We start from the raw sequence: 20,030 nt of genomic DNA on the forward strand, positions 1-20,030 counted from the left end.
CTATTGTGAATGGGGTAGTTTTCCTAATTTCTCTTTCTGAAGATTCATCACTTATGTATAAAAATGCATTGGATTTATGAGCATTGATCTTGTAACCTGCTACTTTACTGAATTCACTTACGAGATCTAAAAGTTTTCTGGTGGAATTTTCTGGTTCCTCTAAATATATAATCATGTCATCAGCAAATAGGGATAGTTTGAGTTCTTCTTTCCTATTCATATCGCTTTAATTTCCTTGGTCTGTCTAATTGCTCTGGCCAGAATTTCGAGGACAATGTTGAATAGAAGTGGTGAAAGAGGGCATCCCTGCCTTGTTCCAGTTTTTAGGGTGAATGCTTTCAGTTTTTCACCATTTAGAATGATATTGGCCATGGGCTTAGCGTAGATGGCCTTTACAATGGTAAGGAATGTTACCACTATCCCTATTTTTTCCAGTGTTTTAAGCATGAAGGGATGCTGTATTTTATCAAATTCTTTTTTTGCATCTATCAAAATAATCATGTGATTCTTGACTTTAAGTCTGTCAATATGGCGAATTACATTTATTGATTTCCTGATGTTGAACCAACCTTGCATCCCTGGGATAAAACCCACTTGATCATGGTGCACTATCTTTTTAATATATTTTTGTATGCGATTTGCTAAGATTTTGTTGAGAATTTTTGCATCAATATTCATTAAGTATATTGGCCTGAAATTTTCTTTCCTCGATGTGTCTGTCTGGTTTAGGTATCAGGGTGATGTTGGCTTCATAGAATGAGTTTGGGAGGGTTCCCTCCTCTTCTATTTCATGGAATACTTTGAGGAGTATGGGAATGAACTCTTCTTTAAAGTTTTTGTAGAACTCGACTGAGAACCCATCTGGTCCCGGACTTTTCTTTGTTGGTATTCTATTTCATTACTTGAAATTGATGTATTTAAATTGCGTATGTCCTCCTGATTCAGTTTAGGTAATTCATATGTCTGTAGAAACCTGTTGATATCTTTGAGATTTTCTATTTTGTTTGAGTATAGATTTTCAAAATAGCTTCTAATATGTTTTGTATTTCAATCATGTCTGTTGTGATATTTCCTTGTTCATTCCGAATTTTAAAGTAATTTGGGTTTTCTCTCTTCTTCTTTTTGTTAGTGTGGCTAAGGGTTTATCATTTTGTTTATTTTTTCAAAGAATCAACTGTTTATTTTGTCAATTTTTTCAATTGTTTCTTTTGTTTCAATTTCATTGATTTCAACTCTGCTTATTTAAGAATTTCCTGTCTTCTACTGCTTTTGGTGTTGCTCTGTTCTTCTTTTTCTAGTGCTTTGAGTCGTAGTGTTAGGTCGTTTATTTGTTGATTTTTTCTTCTTTTATTGAATGCATCCATGAAATAAATTGTCTTCTAAGAACTGCTTTCATAGTGTCCCAGAGATTTTGATATGTTGTTTCTTTGTTCTCATTTGCCTCTAAGAATTTTTTATTTTCCTTCCTGATATCTTCTGTTATCCATTCATCATACAATAGCATATTATTTAATTCCAGGTGTTGGATTAGTTTCTGTTTTTTATTCTGTCATTTATTTCTAATTTCAATCCATTATGATCTGATAGAATATAATAGTATCTCTATTTTCTTGTATTTGCTAACAGTTGCTTTGTGGCATAATATATGGTGTATTTTAGAGAAGGATCCATGTGCTGCTGAGAAGAATGTGTATTTGCTCTTTGTTGGATGGTATATTCTATAAATGTCCATTAAATTAGTGATTGTGTTATTGAGATCTATGTTTTCTTTGTTCAATTTTTGTTTGGAGGATCTGTCCAGTGGTGAGAGAGGTGTGTTAAAATCACCTAGTATTATTGTGTTGTGTTCTATTTTATTTCTGGCATTGAGAAGGTTTCGTTTGATGTATATGGATGAGCCACTGTTTGGGGCATACATATTTATGATTGTTATGTCTTGCTGATTTATGCTTCCCTTAAGCAGTATGAAATGTCCTTCTTTTCCCTTCTGACTGACTTTGCTTGAAGTCCACATTATCTGATATGAGGATGGATACTCCGGCTCTTTTCCTGTGTCCATGTGCATGGTATGTTTTTTCTCATCCTTTCACCTTTAGTCTGTAGGTATCTCTTTCTATGAGATGAGTCTCTTGCAGGCAGCAAATTGTTGGATCTTTCTTTTTTATCCAATCTGCCAGTCTATGTCTTTTGATTGATGAATTCAGGCCATTAACATTCAGGGTTATTATTGAGATTTTTTTTTTTTGACATGACTTGATTTCTCCTTTATTTGGTTGTTCCTTTAGGGTAGTTCCTCCCTTTGCTGATTTACATCATTGTTTTTCATCTCTTCCTCATGGACTATTTTGTTGAGAATGTTCTGTAATGCTGGCTTTCTTTTTGTAAATTCTTTTAACTTTTGTTTAGCATGGAAGGATTTTATTTTGTTGTCAATTCTGAAGGTAAGTTTTGCTGGGTATAAGATTCTTGGTTGGCATCCATTTTCTTTCAGAGCTTGAACAACGTTGTTCCAGGCCCTTCTAGCTTTTAGGGTCTGGGTTGAAAAATCTGCTGATATCTGTATTGGTTTCCCCCTGAATGTAATTTGATTCTTTTCTCTCACAGCCTTTAAAATTCTGCCTTTATTTTGTATGTTAGGAATTTTCATTATAATGTGCCTTGATGTGGGTCTATTGTAATTTTTTGTATTTGGAGTCCTATGAGACTCTTGTACTTTTCCATTTCATTCTTCAGATTTGGGAAATTTTCTGAAATTATTTCATTGAATAGATTGTTCATTCCTTTGGTTTTTCTCTAAGCCTTCCTCAATCCCGATGATTCTTGAATTTGACCTTTTCATGATATCTCATAGTTCTTGTAGATTCTGTTCATGATTTCTTACCATCTTCTCTGTTTGGTCAACTTTGTTTCAAGATTAAATCTTTTGTCTTCAATGTCTGAGGTTCTGTCTTCCAAGTGTTCTATCCTATTGGTTATGCTTTCTATGGAGTTTTTAATTTGGTTTATTGTTTCCTTCATTTCAAGGATTTATGTTTTTTTTTTCAATATCTCTAACTCTTTATTGAAATGATCTTTTGCTTCCTGTATTTGCTCTTTTAACTGTCGATTGGTGTGATGCTTCAATGCCTGCATTTGTTCTTTCATCTCCTCGTTTGCTTCCCTGATTGTTTTGATTATGTACATTCTGAACTCCCTTTCTGACATTTTTTCTGCCACGCTGTCATTGGATATTATTGCTATACCATCTAGGCTTGTTTGGGACATTTTCTTCCCTTGTTTTCTCATATTGTTCAGGTATCTACCCCTCTAATTGTGAAACTCTGGGATATTGCAAATTTCCTCTATTGACTAATATTGTCTCTGTAGATTTCCAATAACTCACCTCTTAGCCTTCAGTAGCCTGAAGTCTTGGAGGAACTTGATAATGTGGTGCTCCACTAGGAAGTTGGCCTTCCAGGGGTGGTGGCCTTCAGGAGGGGTATATTCCCCGGTGGCTCTGAGTTGGTCCCAAGTCTCTCAATACCTCCTATTCTTGGCTCCTGGGTCTTGTCAAAGGTCCTCTAGCCTACTGTAGGTGTCTCAGGAAGGGAGTTGCCCTTCCAATAATGATGGCCACGCCCTCATGAGTAATTCAAAATGCCTGCACCAGCCTATAAAGAAGCCTCTGGCTAACTGTGTGATGGCTACAAACCTCAGCGTGGTGGTCGGCGGGGTTGTTCAGTGGTGGTGTCTGTCTTTGGCTTGGTGGTTGGGCGAGTTGGCTACCCGATGCTCAGCTCCTCAAGGCAGGCAGGTTGGGTGCCCACCTGCTACCTCTGCGATGCAAGTGGCCTGACTCTCCTGCCAGCTAGCTCCGCGACTGTGACCTACCAATGATGGCACCAACCTAGGTGCAGGGGTCAGGCCCAGTCCGTGTCTTTTGATTGATGAGTTTAGGCCATTAACATTCAGGGTTTTTGAGATATGATTTGTATTCCTGGTCATTTTGGTTTATTTTTGAATTTTAACTTGACTTAGTTTTTTCTTTGATTGACCTTTCCTTTAGTGTAGTTCCTCCCTTTGCTGGTTTCATTTTCTTTTCATTTTTCAATTCCTCCTCAGGGAATATTTTGCTGAGAATGTTCTATAGTGCAGACTTTCTAATTGTGAATTCTTTAAATTTAATTCATCATGGAAGGTTTTTATTTCATCTTCAAATCTGAAGGTTAGTTTTGCTTGATATTAAATTCTTGGTTGGCTTCCATCTTCTTTCAGAGCTTGACACATGTTGTTCCAGGACCTCCCAGTGTTGAGAATCTCAGTTGAGAAATCAGCCTAAATCTGAATTGGTTTCCCTCTACATGTAATCAGTCTTGCAGAATTTAAAATTTTATCCTTATTCTGTTTTAATCATTCTCATTACAATGTGCCTTGGTGTGGGTCTGCTGTAATGTTGTACATTTGGGATCCTGTAAGCCTTCTATAGTTGATTTTCCATTTCATTCTTTAGATTTGGGAAGTTTTCTGATACTATGTCATTGAAAAGATTGTGCATTCCTTTGGTTTGTATCTCCATGCCTTGGTCTATTCCAATAGATCTTAAATTTGGTCTTTTCATATTAACCCATATTTCTTGGAAGTTCTGTTCATGATTTCTTAGCATCTTCTTTGTGCAGTCAACTTTATTTTCATGAGTATATATTTTGTCTTCATTGCCTGAGATTCTGCCTTCCAAGTGGTCTACTCTGTTGGTAATACTTTCCATGGAATTTTTAACTTGTTTTATTGTTTTCTTCATTTTGAGGATTTTGCTTGATTCCTTTTTATCATCTCTGCCTCTTTATTAAAGTCATCTTTCACTCCCTGTATTTTCGCTCAGATACCATCCTTTATTTCAAAGATCAATCTAACTATGTACCTCCTAAACTCCTTCTCTGACATTTCACTGTGTTGTCTATGGATTCTATTGTTGGAATATCTTGGTTTGTTTGAGGCACTTTGTTTCCTTGTTTTTTCCATTTTGTTTGTGTGTCTTGTCATCTAGTGGTATGGATCTGAGGCAGTACAGTTTCTTCCCTGAAGTCTTATAGTGTCCCTGAAAGCTTGCAGTACCTCACCTTTAAGGGGGAGAACAATATTAACAGCACCTAATGCAAACAATATACAACCCTAAACCAAATAGCTTCTATTATGGTGTCTACAGTTTTGTCACAATAAACAGAAATAATGTGTTCAATTATTGTCTACAATATAAACAGCAAGTTTGATAAAAGGGTTTACTGTTTCAAATGATGGACAAAGAGGGAACAGTACTGTAGCATGTAATGGTTCAACAGAGAAGGAGAGAAGATAGAGGTAAAACTTTATGGTAAGAGGGACGGGGGAATTAATAGAGGTTGGCTGTGAGTATGACAGAAGTGAGAAAGAGAATTCAGGGAGACAGATAAGTGAGAGAAAAAAATACATACAGTTTTTTTTTAAAAGCAAAAATATAAGAATACACAACAAAACTGTAGTATAATATTCAGACATCCCATTCCTCAATAAATTGATGCTTAAGAATATTTGGATTCAAAGATGGTAGAAATATGAGAAAGGGGGAAAAAGGGGAATGTTTCTATGGAAAATTGAATGATTGCTTCCATTGACTTTCAAAGATTTCTGAGCTTCCCCTCTCTGCTGATAGGTGGCATTGTCTGAAGTGTGATGGTAGCTTCAGTCTGGTAGTTCCAACACCAGTTGGCTGGGCAAGCAGATAGCAAGATGCCCTCATACTCTTTTCCAGTCTTCCCACCCACTGTAGCCAACCCTTTCCATCCCCGTGCCCTTCAGGACTCACTGAGCTGGAGAGAACCTGGTTTTCTCCAATTTCTCCAACTTGAGTTCCCCACAGTCCGTGGCTTTCTACAAACTTGCCAGGTCCAGACTGGCCCACACAGACCCAGCTGTAATCTGAGGGACCTGGCTTCAGATTCCCCAGGCTCTGCCTTGGTGCAGTCCCAGGATCTCAATGCCATTCCAACTTGCAGAGAGACCACCAGGGATGTGCTCACACAGAGAGCAATCCTGTAAAGAGGCAACCAGATGGTGGCCAGTAGCACACCCAGCAGGAAGATCTCAGGTGCAACCAGACCTGCAGGTACCCCAATAATATGTCTCCAGGCCCTGTCTGGTGTCCCCAGACTGAGGCAGCTGTGCCCCAGATGGCAGTGGTGGTGGCAGCAAACCTGTGGGCCCCTTGGCCCTGGACTCTCAGGCCCTGGCGGGTGTCCCAAGTTGGTGGCAGCCACGTGTAACCAAACCTGCAGGTACCCTAACAATGGACTTCCAGGCAGCAATGGACACAGGTGTTCTGTGAGTAGTCTGAGGGCAGTCTGTAGGCAAATGGCAGGCACTCAGCAGGTGGAAGTCAGGCAGTGGGTGATAGGCAGGCAAAAGGTGGGTGAACAGGCAACCATTGGGAGGTCAGTGGAGGTCAGTGAGAGACCTGCAGAACTAATAAGACAGTGTCTTCCCAGAAATTCTGAACCTGCAGGACCAAGAGGCTATATGCAAGGCCCTCCAGAAGATTCTGAAACAGGTGGTCCACAAAGCACCATGAGAAACACTGCAGCTGGTGCTCAGTTCAAAAGCTGAGAGATAAGCAGACCAATAAACACAGCTCCTACCTCTTGTGTAGGCCGCTAGCCAGGTCTTCACTGGGCCTAGGTTCAGGGTCCCCAGAAAACCGCATCCTTGTTCACTGCTTCACGACCAATCCAACAGGGCCTAGTTCTGCAGTGCTCCTAGGACCTCTTGGTTGGCAGAGGGTCAGTCTGAGCACCTGGGTGATTGTTTGCGCACCTGGTCATACATATCTAAATAACTTTCTTAAATGTATGCATTATCATGGTTTAAGCTAGGCCTATAGTGAAATAATTAAATGTAAAATGCACAGATTAGGGAGGAAAAATAATAGTTAAAACTTATTTAGCTCAACAATCATCTCAAGCAGTTAGGAGAAAATAAAGAGAACAGAAGGAAGGAAGTCATAAACATACACTCAGATGCTAATGAATTAAAAGCAAACATGATACAGAAGTCCAACAGATTAAAATTGTCTGCTTTTGAACATTAAAATGTAGTGATAGAAATTAGGAGGAAAAAAGTAAAACAGAGAGATGACAGGTTAGGGATAAAACTGAAGTATCTACAAGCTGAGGGTCCAAGGTGCCCAATGTGCATGCAATTGAGGTTCCAGAGAAGTGAGACGGGTAGACAGAAAAATGTTTCAGAAGTTTTTCCCAAACATGATAAAAACTGTAAAGCCACAGATTCAGGGAATGCCATGGCCCTAAATTGAAGAAACAGGAAGGAAACCACACCAAAGCACATGATAATCAAATCATGGGAAACTAGAGATAAAGGGAAAATCTTGAAAGATGTTGGAAAAAATGACATGGCCTAGGAAAGGAATGATAATAAAATGACAGCAGTCTCATCAGGAACAATGTATTCCAGAAACAATGAAGCAACATCTTTAGAACTGGAAGGGGAAAGAGCTGTCACCCTAGAATTCTATAACAATTTTTTTTCAGACATATAAAAGTTGAGAAAATTCATTATCAGTAAAGACATTTAGGAAGAGAAAACTATCACCAGATGGAAATCTGGATCTAAATAAAGGTAAGAAAAGCACTGGAAATGGCAAATATAGAAATAAAGAGAAAAGACTTTTATCTCATTTTTAGTCTTTTCAAAAGATAATGTATTATTAAAGAAAAAATAACAAATGTGTATTGAAGGTTTAAAATAAATGTTAAAGTAAAATATACAAAAATAGCATAAATGCTAAAATGAGAGAAAGGCAAATAAATATCAGTAGAGAAAAGGAATCAAGGAATAGGAGGAAGGAAGGGGGGGTACTTGGGAGTGATATTGGCCAAATTATATTGTTATGTTCTGTGCATGTATGAATATGTAATAACAGATCCCATCCATATGTACAACTATAATGTACCAATAAAAATGTTGGAAAAAAAGACAATAAGAGAAGGAAAAGGAAATGGATAATAGATTGTAAATTAAAATAATAATAATCATCAGGATCATGTGTTTCAAACCAACTATAATGATAATCACATAAAATGAAATGGCTTAAACATTCTATTGTAAATCTTTGTGTGATTAGATCAAAAGTTGGTCCAACTATATGCAGTATTCAGAAAACCCACTTTAAATATAAATTGGTTAACAGCAAAGGATGAGGGAAAATATACTTTACTAAAAATAATTAAAAGAAAGCTAAAGTGGCTATGGTAATATCAGATAAAGGGAAATTTCACAATAAGGACTTTTGTCAGGAATAAAGATCATTTCAACCTGACTTTCAAATCAGTGTAACATACTGAGTCCTTAAATATTATTTTATGGAAAAATCTAAACTTTGACATCTTTGATGACAGTCATCTGGTATTCTCACAGTAAGCAGAAAAAGAGAAGAAAAATATATGCTTAACAAAAGGGAACAGTGAGTACATTTAGACCATTTAGAGTAGAAATCTCACAGAACCTCAGTGAAATATATTGGTCTTGGGTTCTTGCTAACCTAATGAATATGCCACTATCTACATTAAGAAGTCAAGATTATCTATTCTATTCACTTTGTTAATACCACAAGACCCCTACATTATTTTCTATTTATGATTGTCCAAATTTTAGATGATTGTCACTCAAGCAAAGAGTTTGGGTTGTAAAATAAAATCTAAAATTCTCGAATTTTTTAAATTTTTTAATTTTATTTGTTCTAATTAGTTGTACAAGACAGTAGAATGAAATTTGAAACCTAAGGCATGTGTTGGGACTAAAGAAGGGTATAACAGAATACTGAAATTTAGGATGCATAGTTACTATTTAAAAGTAATTTACAAACTTGTTAAGAATGCCAGTCATTTATAAATAAATGATATTTAAAACTGCCAAATTATCCACAAAAGTTGGCTGAGTGTAGAAATCAGAAATGTAAATAGACATGCCAACCTGAAATATTATTATAAATAAATTTGTGTTCAGAGAGAAGTTTTAAAAAGTGCATATTGAGACTACATGTACTATATTACACGATGAAAAACTTCCACTCAGGTTTTAATAGCTGGTTGATAATTAACAAATGTGATGCTATAAATGCTTTCTCAAGTATAAATCAATGGAATAATTTTCAGTAGTAAATCAATATCACTGTGGTGCTTTCATAAATAAAACCATCCACGAAGACCCTCCTTTTACTATGTATGTGTAAATTTTGTCTGTGGACACTTAAGTCGAATGAAGGTGTGAAACTTTCTGCTTTCTTCTTTCACAAGCCTGTGCAACATCCCTCTTCTTTGTATCCAAATGAGGGAAATTTCTTTCTTGATTCCAGTGAAATATTTTGCAACTCTTTGAACTCTAGTGAGGAGAGGCTCATACTCTCCTGAATATGATAAACCACATTACTAGTTTGGTGAGGTTGATGTAAAAATCCCACAGACTAATTGATTTAAACAACAGAAATGTATGCTTTCACTATTCTCCTGCCCAGGAGTCTAAAACCAAGGTGCTGGTAGAGTTGGTTCTGAAAGCTCTCAGGCACAATCTATCCCCTGCCTCTCCTCACTTCTGGGAACTGCCAGCAATTCTTGGCGTGTAGATACATCACTTCAATTCTGTCTCTGCCTTCACAGGACCTTTTTCCTTTGTGTGTCTACATAGAGCTTTCTCCTCTTTGTCTCCTATTCCGTATCTTCTCTTCTTATAAAACTGTCAGATTTGAAGTCCACCCTAATCTAGAATGATTCCCATCTCAAGATCCTTAACTTCGATTGCCTCTTCAAAGACCCTTTTCCCAAATAAAGTCACAGGTTCCATATTCACTAATCTTTCAGGAGGTCGATCATTAAACCCCCTATCTTCCAGGTCCATGCATCAATCCTCATTACACATAGATTTCTTCATTCATGCATTTATCATCGTCTATATGCAGAGCTAACTTGTTGGGCATGTGTGCGTGATTCAAAGGAAACACCATTCACATGAGTCCCCTACCCAATATCTAAACTATGGAGGGATAGAGTATAAAACTAGTAATCTTCAAGTTACCAATTTTGGTTAATGATTTAAAATGTGGCATCCTCTTTGACTTTTCTTTTTTTGTTTCCTGTGCACATTCTGTTGGTTTCTGAGGAAAGAAGAGAAAGGATAGAAGAGACGGAGGGAAGAAAGTTATATTATACAGGTACATATCAATCCAGTGTCTATGACCAGATTCAAAGCAGGTATCCTGTACATGGCATGAAATCATGAGGGAGGTGGAATGATTGCCATCTCTCATTTTAGTGAATTTTGAGTAGGCTAAGGAAAGAATGTGGAATGAGATTGTAGATAGACAGTATATTGAGATGGGCAGAATTCCAATACCTAGCACTACTAATATAAATACTTGGACAGGGATGCCTCTAGGGGTTTGCCATATCAGAGCTTCTGCTGGCAAGTATATACAGTATTACAGACTCAAAACTTGAAGAGAGATCTAACTTTCATTAAGTAAAAATAATATTTGTAAATAGCCCATAGGTTATTAAGCAGGAGTTAGCAACATTTGTACATAATGAATAGACTAACTTTTTGCATAATTGATCCTAGGTTAATATTGAGTTTATTTCTATACAAAAGATAGATAATTTTGCAATAACTGAGGCCACCTTTAAGATATGCTACTGGCTGAATCTGAGAAGGGCCTACACCTAAGACTTTGCTCTTCAAGGTACCACACCCTTCAAAATAAAAATTGGTCTCTACAATCACACCAAGAAGTAGTTGACTTTTTGCTTATGAATAATTATTCCAAAGACAGATTGCTTAGGTTTGAAAATAAAGTACAATCATTTATTTGTGCTGTGGCCTTTGGTCAGCTACTTAACTTCTCTGAGCCTCAATTTGCTCATATGCAAAATAGGTAATAAGATTACACCCTCACAGGATCCTAATCAAAATTAAAAGAGATGGAACATATGAAGCATAGAACAGTGTCTGCCAAGTAAACACTTAACAAATTTTAGCTATTATTTTATGAATAGAAATCCTTAAAAATCCAGGCAAAGTTGGTATTTATGATTCCAATTGCACAAATAGGGAACAAGGTTTAGGAAAAAAACTGATTTTAGCCAAGATCAAATTTAAAACATGACACTCAAACCCTGTTCTCATCTCTAACCCTATAAACTCTTCACTTTATCACACTCCTTTTTGTATCAACTATTTATAAACAGCATCTAGAGAAATTAGAAAAGAACTAACTTTTAATTGGGGACATTATGCACTTGACAAGTTGATGTTCAGTAAATATAAAACAACCATTGGAGTGAGGCAGGGGATGAGGAAAGGAAGAGGGGAAGGAAAGGAAGAGCTGGGGATAGGAATGGAACAAACTGTGATACACTTATGAAGATGTCAAAATGAACCCCATTATTATGCATAACTGCAGCACACTAATAAAATAAAGAAATATAAGACAACATATTGACAGAAGAATGAATGAACGCAAACCTGCAGTTCTACCCAGGTGGTCCTCTCACTAATTGCCCACTGTCCAGATTTGCTTTGTCTTTGTGTTTTTTCATCTGCCACCTCATTTATGCAACCCTTATTCTATTTTCCCTTCTTTACTTTAATTGTTGATTCAAACCCTATATATCCAAAGGCCTCTATAATATTTTACTTCAATATTTCCCATAACTTCAAAAATGTTGCCAGAGATGTATACCAACTGAGTTATTATTTAGCATTTTTCCTTAAATGATGCACTTTTTAATTTGAGATTTTGTTTGAAAAGGAAACTGCCTAAGTGAAAAACCAGTTTCACTTGGCACAAATGAACAGTAACCATAAAAACCACTGTATCATAAGCAAAATAAAATTCTAGCTACATTTTGTTGCTTGCCAAAGTTGCTTAGCTTGAAACTTACTTATTCTTATTTAAAAAATAAATCAAGATAAGCACATGCTACATATGTGCTTAAAATTGAAGTTCTGAAATCTTCTCATTGCAATAACCTTATAAAACTGAAAAGGAAACTTTTTCATTGAATGTTTTAATCACGTCACTGTAGAGGATCTCTCACAATGCTATCATGCTTGACTTTGGAAGATGTTAAATTGACTGCCCACTCGGTCTCAATATTCCCCTTGTGAACTGCACCATTTATTGATATCACTTATTAAATATAACCTTTAAATATAACAATATATTTATTAAATATACCTTTAAATTTATACTTAAATATAACCTTTCTTATATGCTGTTTAGTGAATTTATATCATTTCATGTGGGCAGATCCCAGAGGAATCCTCAGCCTAAGTCTTAATTACATGTCATGGTTTAACCAAACCAGAAACAATCTCATATGCAATGTCTCAGCCAATGTCATATGAAATAATAATAAACAAAATTTGAGTTGGTCATAATAAATTATTTCTGGTGAATCAATAAGGAATGACATGTAGGAATAGCTATATATATATCCTTTATCTTGCATTTGTTAATGATATTGACATGTTCCATGTGTAACTCTCATTTATTGGCTAGAAATACAATGGCCTTTATGAGATAAGACAATTTAGCACAGTTATTGGTTGTATTGCTATTAAAGCTTTCTAATTTAAAAGATGTTTGAGTAAAGCCTAGCCTTGGATTAATGTGATCAGCATTTCAAAGTTCATTTACATTTTACAAGACTTTAGTTTCATGTTAGAAAATCAAACTTAACAAATACATTTTAAGTGGCCAACTACCCTGGCTAAGGTTTGGTCTTCAATAAACATCTAAGTTTGAGAATGGTTCACAGAAGCACACTACAATCCTTCACTCCTTGACTTTTCTCATTTCCTCTATAGATCTAAGCTTTGCCTTTTCTCAGGGCAGATGTATATCCTAAGAATTATAATTAAAAACCAGGAATAATTGCAAATGCCTTCACATTTAATTAATCTCACAACCATATTTCATAGAATTAACTTCTACTAAACTTTGACATCCACAAAACTGAGTCTAAGTTTGAAATAGTTGTATTCATTTGAAAACACTTTATGTTCTTTAAAACATCTCCCTAATACAGGGAGGTAAGGAGGTATATATTCCATTCTTGATTAAATATTGGAGATTTACAGAATTTTGTCCTCAGAATAATTTATTGTATATAGATATGCATACACACATATATATACACTTACACATATATGCACTTTTAGCACACTCAATAGAATTGAATTTATATGGGGTTTAAGATTCAGCTGTCTTAAGACTATTTTTATTACTTGGATATTTTATGTTCATGTAAAATTATTATGCATTTTGAAGGTTAAAAAATCCAAATAAATATAAGCAGAAGTTTTTTTTTATTCATATGCAAGCTTAAATTTTTTTCATTTTCAAATAGCTCTGTCAGGAAGAAAGGTTGTGACCTGATATTAATAAGAGGAACAAAGGGTTTGATTTTTCTTTATATTCTAATCCTCCAGTAGCTAATAAATATTTTAACTGTGTCTTTCAAATGCAGCATTATGCCATGTTCAAGATTATTTTAATTAGTTATCAAAGTAAGAATTAATTATATAAGCTTTTTATTTGGCGCAATTTAAAAGAAGTAAAACCATCTATTTTAGTGAAAGAAGATGAATTCGGAAGCAACAGGGCTGAATTACAGTCTTGGTTCTGCCTTTGAGGAAGTGATGTCATTTCAGCTATTATTTTCAGATCTTTAAAATGGAAATAATAGCTGTTTTAGTCAGCTTTTCTCTGTTCTGACTATAAGACCCAACCAGAACAACTTTAGAGGAGGAAAAGTCTATTTGAGGGTCACGGTTTCAGAAGTCTTAATCCATAGAAGGCCGGCTCCATTCCTCAGAGATAAAGAACAGAACACAACACCATGGTGGAAGAATGTGGCAGAGGGAGGCAGCTTACATGATGATCAGGAAGCAGAAGAGATTCCACGCTCCAAATACAAAATATATACCCCCTAGGCACGTCTCCAATGAACCACTTCTTCCAACCATACCTCACCTGCCTCCAGTTACCACTCAATTAATCCCATCAGTGATTAATTCACTGATTGCGTTAAGAATATAGCCCAATAATTTCTCCTCCAAACCTTCTTGCATTGTCTCACAAATGAGTTTTTGGGGGATACCACATCTAAATCATAACAGTAGCTCTCATAAATATCAATGCATAATATATGGAAGTGATCATACAAAAGTTGCTTTAAAATGTTCTCTCTCATTATCCAACTGGAAATTTTAAATGAAGTATTGATTTTACCTTCAAAGTTGAATTCAGGTGGGTAGAATTAGTCTTGTTCATTATCGTCTATCTCCTGGAGACCTACTCTGCCACATCCTGATGACAGGCACTGGAATCACTGCTCTTAAGAAGTGAAATCTGTTCCCATAAAGCTACATTCCAGCTGACAATAAAAACAATGATGTTTTTAAAGAATAAAGTAAATATCACTGTAGTAATAAAGGTGCTGTAAGCAAATGTTGCAGATTGATGGACTGATAGGAAAAGAATTGGACACAATTTAGGTAAGGTGGTTGATTAGAATTCTCTGAGTGGTGACATCTGAGAAGAAATTGTGAAAGGAAGAAAGAAGCTGGGGCAGTTCTGAAAGAACACCAAGGCAGGAGGGCCCGAGGAGAAACCTGGCATGGGAAGAGCCCAGTGCCCTTGATCTACTACTGCGGAGCCCCCAAATGGAGCAGGGTTAGGGGACTGAATGGTTGAGGAATTGAGGAACTAGTTAGGGAGCCTCACATCCTATAAAGACTCTACCAGTCATAGTAAGGAAAGGGACAGGAAGCCATTGAGGCAAACTGTAATTTTAAAATATTTTTCTAGGTAGTCACTGTGGGTACTGAAGGGAGACATCTGGATACTAGAAGAATAGAAGCAGAGCAGGGGATGAGATATGCCTGAATTTGGAATACATTTTGAAGCTGGAGCTGATTGGCATTAAAAAAAAATCATAACAAAAACATTAAAAAAAAAAAAAAACCAAAAGGAGATTCAAGAATAACCACTAATATTTTGCCTTGTGTAACTGGAAGACACTGATCCAAGAGGAAGGGTGGATTTGAGTATACCAGTCAAGAGTTCTATTTGAAGCATGTTGAAATTGAGGTGCTGATATAGACAGTCAAGTGACTCTACAAAAGAGGCAAGTAGGTATTTTTTTTAAGTATCATTATTAGGCTTCCATTTGTTACAAAGTTACTTTCTGTATTTTCATGTGGCAAATCCTGGTCATGCTTCATATACTTAAAGTTGTAAACAGGATCTTTGATTAAACTTAATTTAATTTAATTAATTTCTTAAATTAATTTTCTTCCAGAAAGCTCTCCCTGGACTATATTTACCACAAATTAATTCCCTAATTTCCAAAGTATCTATCTGAACCTTCTGGCACCTTCCCCAGGTCATAAGATGAATCATGTCTAAGTAGAATTGCAACACACAGCAGCCATATCCAAGAAGCACCTTCCAAAGTGTTTGTCATTCTGTGCATAATCTCCAGGTGTGTGAAGTTGTTCTAGATGCTCTAAAACAAGATTTGGTAAACTATAGCCTTCATGCCAAATCTAGCCCCTGCTGTGTATTGCTAAATAAAGTTTTTTTTGGACCACAGCCTTAACCATTCTTTAACTATCATGTGTATCTGCATTCACACAGAAAGGCAGAACTGGGTAGTTACAAGAGAACTTATGGTCCAGAAAGCCTAAAATATTTGACACTTAAAAAAAAGTTGGTTGACCCCTGTTCCAAGGCTTCCTCTAATCATGCAGTTTCATGATTTTATGATTTGAGGGAAAGTGAATCCAAATGAGCTAAGATCTATGTCTATTTACCAGTTGAATACTTGTAAAAGCGGAAATGATCATCAGCATTCAATTTTTAGTAATTTTTTTTTCTTTCCTTTAAAGCTGAGAGCCAGAGTTCAATCAAAACATCGACAATACCAGGTAAGTTAACTTTGTCTTCTCTGAGTACATTGATGTGCAAAATTCCAAGAATAAGACAAAGTAGACTAATCAGCTTGAGGGAACAGTGAAATGGTACAGGGAGAAAACATTACAGGCAACAAAAATGTTTGGGGATTTAACTTGGGTTTTAAAAAAAGAAAAACAAATGCAGACCAGATGAACATAACAAGCCTTGCCTGAGTGCTCCGTCCTCGAGGTGGATAGAGCTAGCCCCAGTGAGTGAGCAGTCTGTGGAATTGTCCTGTCAAGTCTCACAGTTCTTGGTTTGTTTCTGGGGTGAAGGTTCCTTCTCCAGAACCAGAGGATCAGCTCCACACTTTTAGACAGTCTTGCCCTGGCATCCAAAAACTGATGGCGTAAACCACAGTTAGCAATCTAAAATGTTTGCACTCCAAGAATTGCTCTTGTCTTACCATCCCTTAGTTTTACCCTGAATGAATTTTGGATGATGAAGTATCAGAAATGGAAAAAGACTGGGCAGGGAAATATAGTAAGATTGAGTCTTCTTGTTTTTAACTTTTAATTATATGGCGATTTTCCTACATCCTACCTGGTACTTACACAAATGACAAATCACAGGTCCTCAATCCTGGTCACCTTTTCTGCATATAAAATAAAAATGTAAAATCTAGAGGATCATGTAGCTTTTTAAAAAAAATCAGAAAAAAATTATAGGCCATTCTAATACCGTTTTCATACAAAATGTCTTAAATTAGCCTACCTTCCACCCCCCCTTTTCAAAATATTATTATGATTTTAACTTTCAATTTTTATCTTCTGCTACATAATATCACTCACTAGTAAAGGAGTCATTTGCATTATCAATTCTGTTTATTTTATCTCACCACCATATTCTTATCCTATCCATCATCAGGGTCTAGAAATCTGCATGCACTGGGGAAAACAAGGCAGGACAAAAGAGAAAAGCAGAGCCTCCAGCAGAGAGGCTGAAGCAGTTCTGAGAGGACCCTTCCCCACTGTTCCTGGGTTAACTGAGGAGAAGAGGTCAAAAGATGAAGGGGACTGGAAATTGCCAGATTGTCAGTCTCTTTTAAGTAGGAGCTGAAGCATCCTTCATTTTGTTTAGAAGAGTTTTATTTACAGAATGCCAGCTATAACTATAATTGGTTTTGGATGGAATAAAAAGCACATTTAGTTCATTTTAATTTTTTGAGCTATGTAAACTAGTTCTCCTAAAACATAAGAGACAAACCATCAATTTGAATAGCAGATGAGAAAGAAATGAGACTGTTAGAAGACAAAAGAAAAGTCATGCTCCTTTCTTTATACTCAAACTTCAGATATATGCTGTGGCTAAATCTAATCCAGATTCATATTCCCCCAAAAGATGAATTAGCAAGTTTATTAAGAGGGAATATCCTGTTATTACTTTATACATTGCTTGAAAACTCTTTATTTTTCAAATGAAAGACTTCTTTTGACTTGTGTATGTCATAAAATATATTAAGATGTAAAATTTGTGAAATTTCATCAAAAAATTAGCAGACTTATTACTAAAAACAATAAGTATTTAAGTACCATTTGATAAAAAATATTTTAGCTAGAAGTTCATATGAAATTCTAGACCAAAGAATTCCTAGTATAGATTCCATTCTATAAATATGAGCTAATAGATAGTCTTTGAATATATTATACATAGTCCTCAGATTTGATATTTCTTTCATATTATGCATCTAGCTTTAATTTCCTTAAAAAGTGCCTTTAAATCATCTACTTCAGAGATTATTACTTTGGGTTGTAGATATTGATATATTGGTGATTATTATACATAGAATCTTTTTTGAGGTATTAGGCATAAGTAAAATGTGAATTACAAGCAACTACACATAGATAATATGTTTTAACATTATATAAATACAAACAAAAGATACTGAAGTCATGTGGAAATGATCCATCAAGATCTGCAGACATGTTTTTTTGTTCCATTCAATGGGTGGTATGCAGCAGGTACCTATGTTTAACAATGCTTAACTTGAGAGATTTATGCTCAGTCTCTAAAACATATGGGAAAGTCAAACTTCAACTTCCCAGTGTATCATATCTGCTAAGGCCTACAATTTAGTTGATACCCTGATAAATACACAAAATGATATATTCAATCAACCACTGTTAACCAAGGCATTCAATAAATATTCATTCTGGTCCTATTACATGTAGCACTAAGAATTATCAGAAATATATGAAGTCTGCCTGTCATTACAAGGTTACTTAGGGAAACTAGTCAATATTATACATAACTAATAATTCCAGTTGTCATGTAGCTATAAAATAATGTGTCCTAAGTGAGCTTCAGATTACCTTATACGAGGGCAAGGGAGAGATTTTTTTATTTTCCTTTTGCTTAATTTGTGGTAAAATTTGAATGAAGAAAAGCACTTTAAGATGCAGAAAGGATTCATGAAAAAAGTATCTCTCATTGCCATATTATTATACCTACTTATTTTCCTGAACTCAGAGCTAATGAAGAGATGGAAAGACCCACTAGAAAGCAATGTGGGGTTGTTTATTCCCTAGAGATGTGGACAGACATCACATCCCCATTACAATGTTAAGCAATGCTGGAATTCACTTTTTGCTAGCCTTATTATTTTCCCACAAACAAGCAGGGATATTAACTTGTCCTTGAGGCTGGGTACTATAGTGTACACCTACAATCCCAGCTACTGGAGAGACTGAGACAGGAGAATTGCATGCTCAAGACCTGTCTGGGCAACTTAGCAAGACCCTGTCTCAAAATGAAAATAAAAGAAACAGGGCTGGGGATGTAGCTCAGTGGTAGAGCACTTGTCTAGCACATGCAAGTTCCTTGTTTGGATCCCCAATACTACAAAAAGTAAAAAATAATGATAATAAATAACTGGGCCTTGAAAATGAGTGTTTTGATTTATAAGAGACCTCAGCCCTATGCAGAAACGTGTTAATATATCTCAGTGTATTGGGAAAAGCATAAACCATTGATCCTTAAGGTTTTGGACAATACAACTTCATTAGCTAATGTTCTCCAGATAAATGGACCCAATGGGATGTGTGTGTGTAGAGGGAGATTTATTATAAACAATGGGCTCACACAAATTTGGAAGGCTGAGAAATCCCAATCTGCAGTTGGCAAACTGAAGTCCCAGGCAAGCTGCCGATATACATTCAGGCAAAGTCCAAAGTCTGAGAACCAAGTGTACTGACGGTATAGTTTTAGCTCTAAAGTTGGTAGACTCAAGACACAAGGAGAGCCCGTGTTTCAGTGTGAATCCTAAGTTAGGGGAAAATCAGCATCCCCATTCGAGGCAGTCAGACAAGAGGAGTTCCCTCTATATCTATGTAGGACATCAACTGGTTGGACAAGACAAGGTTCACCACACTAGGGAGGGCTTCCCTCCGTCTCCCAATTCAAAGGTTAACCTCAGCTAAAAACACCTCATGGATACACTCAGCATAATGTCTGGTCCAGTACTGGACACCCTGTGGCCTGGTCAAATGGATACACAAAAGTAGCCATCACAGCATTCCTATAGTGACTAGTACAACTTGTGAAAGATCTTATCATAGCTATCTTATATTTTCCTTAGCCGTATCACAGAACCTCAGTTACATTGTGGACATTCAGTTTTGTAGGAAAGCAAAAGCAAGAACTGACATGACCAATTCCACCAAACCTGAGCACAGGCCCTTAGAAAGGAGGACATTGCATCTTGTCTGAGCATATCCATCGTGCTCCATGCTCCGTTTCTGGATGTTGGTTGCTGTCTCTAGGAGTGCACATGAAGTGAAGCATGAATCATTAGGTAGGGCTTGCTTATCTAAGATTTCTAACTTTGAATGACAGAATCTTGTCATTGTTGTTCAGGTAGGACTCACTTAAGCTAGAAATATACCTATAGAAAAGTAATATCTAGGGTTTTTTTTTAACTTAAGATTTTAGGTGCCTAAAAATAAATTGAGAATAAAAGAACTCACTTCTGAAACAAAAGACATGTCAA

The 20,030-nt window shown here is 36.1% G+C and overlaps 1 protein-coding gene across 1 annotated transcript in view; it reads left to right on the forward strand.

Moving 5' to 3' along the window:
- Emcn (endomucin) overlaps nucleotides 1-20,030 on the forward strand; it is a 135,609-nt gene that overhangs the window by 74,217 nt on the left and 41,362 nt on the right. Inside the window, exon 5 of the mRNA XM_047566576.1 lies at nucleotides 15,976-16,014. Within this exon, the coding sequence (XP_047422532.1) occupies nucleotides 15,976-16,014 (39 nt within the window). The remainder of the gene's footprint in view (nucleotides 1-15,975; nucleotides 16,015-20,030) is intronic.

The sequence above is a fragment of the Sciurus carolinensis genome, chromosome 10 (assembly GCF_902686445.1).
Source record: "Sciurus carolinensis chromosome 10, mSciCar1.2, whole genome shotgun sequence".
Lineage (NCBI taxonomy): Eukaryota > Metazoa > Chordata > Mammalia > Rodentia > Sciuridae > Sciurus > Sciurus carolinensis.